This window comes from Perca flavescens, chromosome 2 (genome assembly GCF_004354835.1).
Source record: "Perca flavescens isolate YP-PL-M2 chromosome 2, PFLA_1.0, whole genome shotgun sequence".
In the NCBI taxonomy this organism is placed as follows: domain Eukaryota; kingdom Metazoa; phylum Chordata; class Actinopteri; order Perciformes; family Percidae; genus Perca; species Perca flavescens.
The window spans coordinates 24,759,352-24,772,907 of NC_041332.1; the positions used below are offsets into that span (position 1 = coordinate 24,759,352).

The 13,556-nt window shown below is 46.4% G+C and overlaps 1 protein-coding gene across 1 annotated transcript in view; it reads left to right on the forward strand.

The window, feature by feature from the left end:
- Window positions 1–7,053, forward strand: part of mettl14 (methyltransferase 14, N6-adenosine-methyltransferase non-catalytic subunit) — a 22,690-nt gene extending 15,637 nt beyond the window's left edge. Inside the window, exons 8-11 of the mRNA XM_028598198.1 lie at window positions 4,444–4,536; window positions 5,878–5,994; window positions 6,196–6,406; window positions 6,546–7,053. Coding sequence (XP_028453999.1) covers window positions 4,444–4,536; window positions 5,878–5,994; window positions 6,196–6,406; window positions 6,546–6,847 — 723 coding nt within the window. The 3' untranslated portion in view covers window positions 6,848–7,053. The remainder of the gene's footprint in view (window positions 1–4,443; window positions 4,537–5,877; window positions 5,995–6,195; window positions 6,407–6,545) is intronic.
- Window positions 7,054–13,556: the final 6,503 nt, after the last annotated feature.

The following is a 13,556-nucleotide window of genomic DNA, read 5'->3' on the forward strand; positions in this document are numbered from 1 at the left end:
CCCTTCGCGCATGCGCAGTCGTGAAGATTTTCTTTCCCGCCGTTTCGTACAGTACGGGCTTCAACTACGTCCGCAGATACTGTATATGTACAGAACGGACCAGTTGTTCATCTCCCAACATCAGCTTTTTCTTCAGCTAATGTAATAGGAGCAGGTGGCCCGAATCTTAGAGGGCTACGCCTATACTCATAGAATCTGGAGTTACAATAACGTAACTATCGTTCTATTTTCGTATATAACCGCCCTCTAAGGCTACGCTATTGGGTTAGGGCGAAGCTGATGTAGTCAATGCCACCTGCGACATAGACTTTTTTTTTTTTTTTTTTTCTCTCATGCACTGGCAGAAGATCGCATCAGAAGCGTTATTCTGGTAAAAGAGCCTGCCATGGTAATGACTTGACCTAGCTGGCTGCAAAGCCCAAGCCATGAGTGCAGGCGTGCATGATAGTGAGAGTTGTAAATGATTGACAATTATGGGACGTCCATGTTCCTCTCAGCCACCCAGTGTAGGGGGGGTGAGGGTCTCAGACGAGTGACCTACACATGCAGCGGTACATATCATGATTGTAGGCGTGCATGGTTAGTGAGAGATAGTGACAACATATATATGAGGCACCGCTCTCCTCCCAGCACCCACAGCAAAAAAAGGGGGGGGGGGGAGGAAGCAGGCAGGCAGAGCACACATACAACGGAGTATTATTCGACGTTGAGTGAGGATAGAACCGAGTGGGTCATAGAGGGCTCAGACATATTGCGCAGATAGAAACGGATGAAAGGGCATGGAGATGCCCAGGATGCCGCTGCGCAGATGTCGGCTACTTTCATGTCCTTGAACAGAGTCGCCGATGCCGACAGTGCCCTCGTAGAGTGTGCCCGGATGCCCGTGTTATAGGTCTCGGTGATAGCCTCGCACAGCCAGTGAGACAGACGTTTTGAAAAGGCCTTGGGAGTGTTCCCTATAGTGTACAAACAGCTGCTGTGTCTGCCTTATGTCCGCCGTGCGTAAAACGTGCCGTGATAACGCGCGCGCCGGGCATAACCAGTGGAAAACCTCCTCCGCGTCGTTGTCATGAGGCGGGGGAAAAAACCCATGAGGGAAAAAACACCCTCGACCAAAAATAATTAGTTAGAATTTTTCGGTGTGAACAAGGGGTTTGGCTGCAAGGCGGCTGCGCTCCCGTCCCCTCTAATGGGGAGGCAGGACAGTGAACTGACAGCTGAAACCTCTGGATTATCCTCATGTGGAGGACACCCAGGGGGGCTACTACGCGACCCGCAGACATCATGCCCAGAAAAAACATCACAGACAACGCTGACAGTGCCGCGTATGGCGTGGTGCGCAACAACAGAGAGATCAGCGCATCTCGTCTTGGCGTTGACAGCCTGGCCCTAATGACAATCGAGTTTATGTCCACGCCCAGATAAACTATTGATTGTGCGGGGAGCAGTGAGCTTTTTTTGCCAGTTCGTGGCGAAGCCAGTGTTTGCAGATGTCGCAAACTTTCATAGTTTGCAGCGCTGCCTTTTCCAGGGAGGGGGCCAGAATGAGCAGACCGTCCAGATAAAACAGGGCACTGATGCCTTTTTTCCGCAACGGCTGAAGTGCCGTCTCCATGCCCTTGGAAAAAGTGCGGGGGGGCAGTGAGTACCCGACCAGCAGCCGGTTGTACTGGAATGGGCCCCTTGGAAAAGAAGCGCAGGAATTTCCTGTGTCTGGGAATAATTGGATGTTAAAGTATAAGTCTTTCAGATCCACAGACGTGAACCATTCGTGGTGGCGCACACATTCCAACACTTGCTTGACCGTCAGCATGTGGAATTGGCGCCCCGTAATGCACCGGTTGAATTGGGGCAGGTCGAGAATAGGACGCAACCCGCCTTTCTTTTGTGTGTCACACTCATCCATGCCGCGCTGTGCTCCGAAACGGGCGTGCGCATGTTTGTGTTTACAGACATGGCCAGCAAGGAGCGCAGAGCCCGTTCCGCCGCTGAGCGGGGCGTGTGATCGTGTCGCCCAGCCCATGGTAGGGCTCTGTTGAAAGGGCGGCGGCCGGTCACCGCCGACTGGGGCGGGAGCGGCCACCGGGTCGCTGTCGTCCTCATCCCGCTGGCATAGCCGGGGGGAGAAGAATGAGCGTTTGCTCCCGCTGTCTGCATAGTGAGAGAGCGGTGGAGCTCCGCGTGCTGCGGTGGGCTGGTGTGTGCTTGTCATAGATATATACACCTATGTGTGCTTGTGTGGGGAACGACTGTCATGTTGTCAGCGCATTGTTCAGTGGGAACGAGGGCTGTTGTGTCTCCGGCACTTAACCGTAGAGGGACAGACGTTACCCGCGCCCCGACATGGCCACGCCGTTGTGGCTCGGGGGTCGGGTTAGACCAGGTGGGGGACACCTTCATGGTCCTCTGGCTCCGTGAAGCCTGCCGGTAATGTGCCGGCAGCCGCTGCGGAGGGGGCCCGGGAGGAGGAGCGGGGCTCGAAGCCTGGGAAGACGCCGCCGCAGCATTTTATGGCAGATGCCATGGCGACGGCGCTGCTCTGGAGGAACGGGCTTCCAAGAGCCGAGCCTTCGGAGCCGCTCCACGTCTTCGACCGCTTGGTGAGGAGGGACGTGGCTGTCTGATGACGGGGCCCAAATAGTCCATCGGGAGCTATGGGGCCGTACAGAAGCTCGCGCCTGACGTCAGTGGGTAGCTGCGACATGTGGGGCTAGGTGTTTCGCTGGGCCACAGTCTGCCACGCCATGACTCAGGACAACGCCACCGTGGACGCCATGGTCAGGGTGAGGGTGGCGGTCATGGCCTTGCTAATCTCCGTGGCTAGCTCCGGAGGAAGAGCTCCTGGAGTGGTGGCCATAGCGGAGACGGCAGAGGTTAGCATACCTGATCCTGGGGGAAAAGGCGATGGTTTACGGTGGCCGAAAAAAAGCAGCCTCCGGAAGCAGAATGGACGCCAGGCTCTGCTCCAGGGGGGTTACCGAAGGGAAGCCCACTTCTGTGTCGCCTTGAACCCGAGTGAGCGGGCGTGGCGCGAGGCAGGGGAGCCTTCAGTTTCCCGGGCTGGGAGAGAGAGAGCCTCCTCCACGAACGCCCGAATGCTCCATGAAGCGCGGCCAGAGTGGAGCCCATGAGAAGGGCGACTCCTGAGCGTAACATCAGAGCGGGGGCTGGAAGCTCAGCTCAGCCGGGAGCGCTTATGCCTCTCTGGTCTGCCGCCTTTTGATGATCTCCGGCAGATCCAAGAAGAGAGCCTTAGCGGTGGAGGCCACCGAAACGGTGCCCCCGGCCGTTTCAGAGATGGGGAGAGCCGCAATGAGAGGGCATCGATCCCCGTCTCAAGGTCCAGTCCTCCCAGGGGGGGAGGAGGGACAGCCGGTGACGGAGGCGTTATCCGAGGGAATCGAGCCATCGGGCTCGTGCTCGTCGATAAAGCCTTCCTCCAGCAGATCCAGGGTGTTGACGGATTGCCGTCTGTCTGCCCAGCTGCCATCCCCTTCCCCGCTAGCCTGACAAACCAGAAAAGCTTCCGCCCGCCGGTTAAGCTCTTTAGATGGCAGGCGGGCGCAGAACTGGCAGGAGGCATCGGGGGCGAGAGCCGGGCCGGCGTGAGCGGCGCCGAGGCAGGTCTCGCAGCGGGGATGGAGGTCCGGCGGCGGGATGTAGCCGGTCCGGCAGACTGTGGGGCAGAGGCAAACACCGCTGGAAGTCGTGCGGATCCAGGGTGTTGACGGATTGCCGTCTGTCTGCCCAGCTGCCATCCCCTTCCCCGCTAGCCTGACAAACCAGAAAAGCTTCCGCCCGCCGGTTAAGCTCTTTAGATGGCAGGCAGGCGCAGAACTGGCAGGAGGCGTCGGGGGCGAGAGCCGGGCCCGCGTGAGCGGTACCGAGGCAGGTCTCGCAGGTCCGGCAGTTGGAGCAGAGGCAAACACCGCTGGAAGTCGAGTTTGTCTTCATACCTCTAGCTTGAAGAAAAAGTGTGAGATGAACAACGGGTCCGCTCTGTACATATACAGTATCTGCGGACGTAGTTGGAGCCCATACTGTACGCAAGGGCAGGAAAGAAAATCTTCACGACTGCGCATGCGCGAAGGGATAAACCCAATAGCGTAGCCTTAGAGGGCGAAGCCTATACGAAATAGAACTGAGTACATTTTAACATCTGTTTATGTTTCGCAAGTAATATAGTTACCGCGGTATTCAACATTATTGCATATGGCATATTTTCATATCGTGCAGTCCTAGAATGAATGTAGTCCAGTGGTGAAGAAATCTGCACACTGGCATCTGGGCAGGTTGCCTTAAATAACTTCCAGGAACACTGTGTATAGGTTCTTCCTCGTACAGATAAGAATCTGCAACACGCATACACACCATTCTGCATGAATGATTATGGCGTTGTGTTCTCTCACCCCTCTTTTCCTTCTCTGCTCTCTGCTATTTTAGATCATGAAACTGGAAATTGAGGAGATATCAGCTCCACGTTCCTTTGTTTTTCTCTGGTGTGGCTCTGGTGAAGGACTGGACTTGGGCAGAATGGTAACGTGATCCCTCATTCAGTCAAAGCACACATTTAATTACAGGCAAACTCTTACTCGGTGTCCAATAATAGTACATCTCATATTCTTTACTGGTTTTACAAGGTTTTGCAAATCAAGACATTTTAACACTGCCATTTTCAAGTCATTCAGGAACTCACTGTATGTGTTTATTGGAAAATCTGAGTTAGGCAACTGTTTGTGTGATGTTATGACAACAGCTTTAGAAATCTTATACGTCTGTTCATACCAGATTATTCAAGGCTTATGCCCCATGACAGAGATGCCGTGGTTCAATTCCAGCAAGCTGTCAAACAAACCGTATTATTTACCTGTGACGCATGTCCTCTTTTGAGCTTGTCAGTATCACTAAGTCACAGTCTGTCTCTCTTTGTTAGAAAATAGATTTTGTAGTAGCCTTTACCACAGCATTCTTTTTTCAACAACTTTATGATTGACATTGGGAATGTGGATGGATTTTCCCCATTGTCTGTCCATTCTTTGGGGTCAAAAGGGCTAGGGTAGTGAAACAAAAAATAGAAATTTGTATTGAGGCCAGCTGATGATGTTGATGTTAATTTTTACATTTGAGTTTTATATAAAAAAAAAAAAAGTAGAGACAATGTATGACTGCAAACTTGTGTATTTTGGTCTAATATGAAAAGTTGTTCTTCGGCGACCCTTAGCTCACCCAGTAGAGTGTGCGCCCCATGTAGGCTTAGTTCTTGGCAGCTGCCAGGGTTCGAATCTGACTTGCTGCCCTTTGCTGCATGTCATCCCCCCCCCTCCCTCCCCTTTACTATTTTCAAGCTGTCCTATCAATTAAAGGCCATAAAAGCCCCCAAAATATAAAAAACAAATAATTGTCTTGTATATTTTGCTAGTGCCATTATCAAAATGCCAAAAAGCGAAGCATGGACAACTTTAGGAAGGGAAGGCTGATCTTGTTGATTGTAAGATACATGTAACAAAATAACAAGATACCAGCTAAACTGGGAAGCCAAAACTTGATGTTTTGTGCAGATTACTCAGAAACTTTTATGTACTTAGTGTATGTAAAACTGAGAGAATCACTGGCATTATTGCTTTTAGAACCACAGAGTAGGTCATGCACTTTTCAGCAGTTAGAAATCTGTTTGCCTGGAATCACTGGACTTTTTTAATTGAAATTTACATTTCTGATTTGCTACATATGTTCCATACAGTAGATGGGAAGGGAAGCCTTACTGTGCATGCACTGTGTTGGATGTCTGCATTAATCCTCTCAGATTAATTAAAAAGCCACAAAAGGAGTACTTGTACACACTCCATCATAATATTTCCCCTATTAAACCCATTTCAGTGTTTGAGGAAGTGGGGCTTTAGGCGGTGTGAGGATATCTGTTGGATCAAGACCAACAAGAATAACCCAGGGAAGACCAAGGCCCTGGACCCAAAAGCAGTATTTCAGAGGACCAAGGTACAGCAGAAATGTGAAATATGTGTTCAAGTTAATGTAAATATTACATACCGGTAATCTAAGTGAGATATGTTTTCCTTTCAAATCTGTTGATGTAGATGTAAGATACATAATTTAATAAGAGTCATCTACACATGATAATTGTAAAGTTAAACCAGTTCAAATTGTATATCAATGATGTATACAACATATTCCCTCCAGGAACACTGCCTAATGGGAATCAAAGGAACAGTGCGTAGGAGTACTGACGGTGACTTCATCCATGCTAACGTGGACATTGACTTGATCATCACCGAGGAGCCTGAGATGGGAAATGTAGAGAAGCCTGTGGAGATCTTCCACATAATTGAGCATTTCTGTTTGGGCCGCAGGAGGTTGCACCTGTTTGGACGAGACTCAACCATCAGACCAGGTGAGATGGACATGCTCTTTCCTTTCGAAAAGTTCGGTAATAACTGCATGTTGTAGGTTTGCTTTTAGTTTTGTCTTCCTCCGTGCCTCTGCTTGTTTTTAAATACCTAATTTTGTTTCTAATTTTCTTCTCTTTCTAGGCTGGCTGACTGTGGGTCCTACTTTGACAAACAGTAACTTAAACCCAGAGTCCTACGCCTCACATTTTGTCAACTCCCACCTATCTGGCTGCACCGAGGATATTGAGAGGTTGCGGCCTAAATCTCCCCCTGCTAAGCTGAAGTCGGACCGTGGTGGCGGAGCACCCAGAGGGGGGCGTGGTGGGCCAAATGCAGGAAGAGGCGGAGACAGAGGCCGTGAAAGAAACCGGCCAAATTTCCGTGGGGACAGGGGAGGGTTTAGGGGCAGGGGAGGGCCACATAGGGGCTTTCCACCTCGCTAGAGGAAAGAGCTCATGCCAACCAGACTGATGCTAGAAGCTCATCTGTAATGCAGTCGGGGTATAGTATGATATTGTTTTTATGTGACACCTGAGTAGATTAGCGAATGTGATCAATCTTTTTGAATATTGTTGTTTTGTTTATATTTTTTCATGGATATACTTAAGATGGAGTAGTTATTGTTTGAATAAACATTCCTTTCACTTTTTGTGTTCATGTGTTTTGTGATTTTTGTATTATGTTCTGTCTAGTCCTTGAATATCTATACAGTCAAAAAGAGGCAATTTCCGAATGCAACATAACGGAGGAGAGAAAAGATGGAAAGGTCCTAAAGCTTAGTTCCACATAAGTGCACAGATAATTCGTTGTTTTGTCGTTCGTGGAAAAACAACATTGACCTTGTAGTTGTAGAAAACGACAATACGGTAAATCTTAAAAGTGGCGCTTCCGTCCTAATTATGCTTTTAAATGAAAGTTTAACTTGGGTATATTCACAAAGACCTTAGGTTGCATTTTGGCAAGAGTTACGCTTTAAGGTTCAAACATCAATCAAGATAGAGGATACATAATTAAATAATTGGATCCATACGTGGATGAACCGCCCAGAAACCTCATAATGGGATCATCTAGCTCCAATACTAATAAAATGTCACATGCTGTGGGTGCCAGAGTTTTTGTTTTCTTTAATGTTTGTCACTGCCGTGAACCCGATACACGGTATAAGATTTGAAGCTGTGCATTAAATATAACCGTTCACTAATATGTGTGAGTGTGATTGAAAGTCAAATATGAGCAAATTGAATGTTAAAAAAAACACTGTATTGTAAAGATACAAGAGGATTGTTGTAATTTTCCATCCATCCATCTTCGTCCGCTTATCCGGTGTCGGGTCGCGGGGGGAGCAGCTCCAGCAGGGGACCCCAAACTTCCCTTTCCCGAGCAACATTAACCAGCTCCGACTGGGGGATCCCGAGGCGTTCCCAGGCCAGGTTGGAGATATAATCCCTCCACCTAGTCCTGGGTCTTCCCCGAGGCCTCCTCCCAGCTGGACGTGCCTGGAACACCTCCCTAGGGAGGCGCCCAGGGGGCATCCTTACCAGATGCCCGAACCACCTCAACTGGCTCCTTTCGACGCAAAGGAGCAGCGGCTCTACTCCGAGCTCCTCACGGATGACTGAGCTTCTCACCCTATCTCTAAGGGAGACGCCAGCCACCCTCCTGAGGAAACCCATTTCAGCCGCTTGTACCCTGGATCTCGTTCTTTCGGTCATGACCCAGCCTTCATGACCATAGGTGAGGGTAGGAACGAAAACTGACGGTAGATCGAGAGCTTTACCTTCTGGCTCAGCTCTCTTTTTCGTCACAACGGTGCGATAGATTGAATGTAATACCGCACCCGCTGCGCCCCGATTCTCCGACCAATCTCCCCTCCATTGTCCCTCACTCGCGAACACAACCCCAAGGTACTTGAACTCCTTCACTTGGGGTAAGGACTCATTCCCTACCTGGAGAAGGCATTCCATCGGTTTCCTGCTGAGAACCATGGCCTCAGATTTAGAGGTGCTGATCCTCATCCCAACCGCTTCACACTCGGTTGCGAACCAATCCAGTGAGTGCTGAAGGTCGCAGGCCGATGATGCCATCAGGACCACATCATCTGCAAAGAGCAGCGATGAGATCCCCAGCCCACCAAACTGCAACCCCTCCCCACCCCGACTACGCCTCGATATCCTGTCCATAAATATTACAAACAGGATTGGTGACAAAGCGCAGCCCTGGCGGAGGCCAACCCTCACCTGAAACGAGTCCGACTTACTACCGAGAACCCGGACACAGCTCTCGCTTTGGTTGTACAGAGATTGGATGGCCCTGAGAAGAGACCCCCTCACCCCATACTCCCGCAGCACCTCCCACAGTATCTCCCGGGGGACCCGGTCATACGCCTTCTCCAAATCCACAAAACACATGTAGACCGGTTGGGCATACTCCCAGGCTCCCTCCAGGATCCTTGCGAGAGTGAAGAGCTGGTCCGTTGTTCCACGACCTGGACGGAATCCGCATTGTTCCTCCTCAACCCAAGGTTCGAACAGACAAAATATATCATTTCAGGGGGCGGTTACACTGTCGCTGGAACAATTGATTTATTTGCTTATCATATACTGTAACTTGACAGCTAATCAAACACTGATTGTTCTCTTATACAACTGCTTTTGTGGCCAAAGTATTTAACATGAGCTTCAGCTCCATGAAAGCCGATTGGCCGTTATCTTCTTTTCATGCTCTGACTGCCTGCTGTTGAAATGTTGGTTGCATGCTGAGCATGTATGAACAATGTCAACCATGCAGACTTAAGAAATGGGATCATTTTAGGAATGCCATACATCTTCATTCTTAACTGCTACTTCAATGTACACGTTCCTTTGGATTGTTCTGTTGGCTCTGCGTCTGGCATTGCGTAACAGTTGTAACAAAAGGTAAAATGGCCCCCTGAAGCAACATGAGGTCGGAATAGAAGTGATCTCTGCCTACCTGATACCAATACATTTTGTACATTTTATAAAAGTCTAATGTCCTTGGTGTCCCCTGACTTTTCATCTTGAACAACACAGAGGTTGACCTATTATTTGGTTTTCAGTAAAATGTCTCAACAACTGTGGATCGATTGTCATGAAATTTGGTACAGACATTCAGCATGCTTAAAAATTGTCATTGTGAGCATGGCTGCAGAATCTTAGTCTTGTACAGTTTTTGTGTGAAGCATTTTGTTTTTTTAAATCTTGGATCGTTGAGTTGTTTTATGTCTTTTTTAGCTTCATTCTCAAGACTAAAGGAGTTTGCTGGACTAATTTCTCAATCCCCTGCCAGTTCCTGTTGCGCCTGTTAGGGCAGAACACCTCACCCTTCCTGCCTATTCGACGTGGGCTTTGGTGCATTACTTCCTCCAACCTCAGCACAAGAAAGAAAAATTAAACATACCCCTGTGGGTGTGCATAACATTGTGTGTGTACGTTTCTCAGTTGTCTAGGTTGCCTCTTGTGTTGCCAGTGTTAGGGGTGTCACTTGTAAATGTGTTCTAACAATATTTCTCTCTATTTTTAAATCATTTACTTTTTATGTGCTTTCAGATTAGGTCGCGCCTCACACTGCTGGGATAGTAAAGGGGTTTTACCTTTAGAAATGTGTATTTACAAATGTAGATTATTATGTATTGCTTTATTATTAAATAGTAAGTAGTCTATGAGATGTTTCTGAAAACTATATCTCTATAACTCTGTATCTCGACCACCCTACAACAGCCGGTTCTATAGCCATTAAAAAGTCATCAAGATGAAGTCCTGGAAATTACATCAAAATGATGCCCATGTTGGTTGTGATCTGGGCCCCATTTCAGAAAGTAGGTTTAGTGAAAACTCAGAGTTGACTGAGACTCTGGGTTTTTGGTTTCACAAAGCCGGTTTAACTTAACTCTGAGTCAGTGTGAACCTAACCTTTTTTCTAGCAGGTTTTCTTCAACTAATACTAAGTTTCTTTCATTGTAAGTCATGGGCCAATGCTGAACATTTCACAGAGCCAAGTTGGGCTGTGGAAGTGGATGGCCCCTCTTCCTTGTAATCCCCACTCAGCATTGCTCTGTTAAAGAAATAAGGTGCCAGTTTTGTCATGATACACCAATAGTTAGACTGTTAGATGTAAGGTGTAAACCTCGGCCTCTCTATGCTTGTGGCAGCTGAGGACAACATTATGTCTAACCATCTCAAGTATCAAGTATTCATTTATTTGTTATTTCACTGAGTACTTGCAGTACACAGAAGAAACGAAAAGTTGTTTCTTATCAGTCACAGTACAAATAATAAATAAAATAAGTTATATAAATAAAAAGAGAAATAAACGCTTATGAGTTAAATAATTATAATATCTAAAAATTAGTTAAAAACAAACATGATATTAAATAGGGGCAGTTTTGGGATGGCTGAAAAGTGACTCTGTTTTCTGAAAACAATTCTACTGCTATAGGGTAAGCTAAACATCACAATAGCTTGAAATAAAAGTATACATTTTGTGTGATGCTGATGTGTGTTTAAAAAAAATTATCTTCAGTTACTGCCAAGTGCGTATTTTCTTGAAATGACATACAGCAAAGGGCTGCAGGTCGGAAATGAACCCACGGGCCCTGCAGCTAGGACTGAGCCTCGGTATATGGGTGCATGCTCTACCAGAAGAGCTTTATTTATTTTTTTAGCTTTCTTTTCCTTTACTTGTATAACACTGTGGTCTGAGATAAACGCCATTTCGATCCTCCACTGTATATGTCCTGTACATATGGCAGTATTGACAATAGAGTTGACTTTGAAAAAGTAGGCAATGCTGATAGACTTTAACAAATCAATTCAAAATGTAATTGCTGAAAGTGGTTTGACCATAGGTCTTTATCAGAGCATGAATAGATTTTATTATTATATATGATTATTTTTGGGCATTTTAGGCCTTTATTTTAGGCCTTTATTTATATATAACACTCAAGCCAATGACAAAATTCAACACAGGTGTACAGCAGACAACACAAAAGCGTTGGGAACTCTCATATAGCCACAAGATGAAAATAAAGAAACAGAAGTCAGAGGTCCAGGCCTAGTAACTTGACTAACATACAATCTAGTATACAGCCGATATGTTTGAGTTTTGACACCAGATTGAGACAAAATAGTGACACTGCATTGTTATTTACATCTCTTATATCTGAGAGAATTAGATCAACCAAAAGGTGGAATTCTAGTCTGTCAACTGTGATGGAGTAGGGCCGCTGTTCTAGCCTCGTGAGACCGTCCTGATCTCGCGAGCTCCAGTTTTCCACTCGCAGATCAGTCTGGCATCTTGAGGCAGAGAAAATTTGGAGCCGTTAGCCAAACGACCGGGCCAATCAGCGTTGGTTTTGAGGTGGGTTAGGTGGTGATAGACAGATGGTTTATCCAATCAGCTAACCAGTATTTTCAGACAGCGGTAGCCGCTCGCTAATGCTTTTTTTCTCTTGGATCCTTCTTTTGGAATATGGACCGGGAACCTGAAATGGTGCCTTTTATTCCTAAATTCTTGTTACACAAACGGCAAATCTCCTTTACCGACATGTTGCTTGCATGCTGAGCTAACGAGCTATGCTTTGCCTGCAGCAGCAAGGGCGGGCTTGTGGTTGTATTTTCATACGCTTCGTGGATCTGATTGGTTGATTTGGCGCGTCTCTCATCAACATAGGTGATAAACAGATGGTTCATCCAATCAGCTAACCAGTATTTCCGCGCCTTCCCAAAAGTTCTCCAACGGAAAGTTCACAGATGGATATGCCGAGCAAATGCGAAGCAATCCATCTGGCGGAGTCAGGTTACCGCTGTTCCACAATGTTGCCGAACCTGATTCATTGACTGTGAATTACTGTACTTTTTGAAACTATGAGCGTGAGTCTGTGTGGTGTGTCATACATACAGGCATTAAAGAGGAGGACTAAACAATGGATAAATCAGTGTCTTCCATTGCATTCTTATTCTATTCTGTTCTTATTTCATTACCTGTGTAAAATGTGATATTACAAACATCAATGTGCACATTGTTTGTAAAATTACAGCATTAGTCGTTTCTTCTTTTATTTAAATATGTTTACATTGTCTTGACGCCTGATTTATCTCTCAATCCCCCATGTTCTTTGTAACTCACTCTCGCTTTTGGAACAGAGGCTAGATTTGTGCTGCTGTATCAATTTCGTGATCTGCGAAAAGATTATGTCACCTGAGTACTTAACAAAAAAGTGTGAAATAACTGAAAACATGTCTTATATTTTAGATTCCTCAAAGTAGCCACCCTTTGCTTTTTTTGATAACTCTGCAAACCCTTGGTGTTCTCTCAATGAGCTTCGTCATGCGCTGTGCTTTGTCAGGGTTAATTAGTGGAATTTTTTCCCTTATTAATAAAAAAAGCAAACGGTGGCTACTTTGAAGAATCTAAAATATAAGACATGTTTTCAGTTATTTCACACTTTTTTGTTAAGTACATCATTCCATATGTGTTCATTCATAGTTTTGATGCCTTCAGTGAGAATCTACAATGTAAATAGTCATGAAAATAAAAAGGAAACACATTGAATGAGAAGGTGTGTCCAAACTTTTGGCCTGTACTGTATATACATTAAGTAAGTATAGATAATACCCTCTCATCAGGAACACCGCATCCCATGATGGAATTATTCCTGGGAGTCAACATGCTACGTGACATTTTGGTATCTACCGAATAAATATTGTCAACTTCCTTCTTCAACTTGTGCAATCAAGTACTGTAGTAGTAATCTGATTCTGCAGCTTGTCCTGCTGGTTGAACATGTGAAGTGCCTCCCTTTCAAGGGGAAATTTCCCAGTATCTGTTGTCAGGCCCCCACCTATGTCTGCTGATCTGTTCCCCTTCAGGTTTCATTACATCTTATCCATACAGAAGTGTCATCAGGTACATTACAATATGCAGAGACATAGACATACTGTACATGTTTGTCAACTATAGGGCCGCTGTTTCACAACAATGTTGGCAAGCCTGATTCATTGACAGGGTGTTTTGAATTATTGGACTTTTTGAAACTACCAAACTATGTGCATGAGTCTGTGTGATGTGTCATACATACAGGTATTCAAGATGAGGGCTAAACAATGGAGAAACCAGTGTCTTTCATTGCATTCT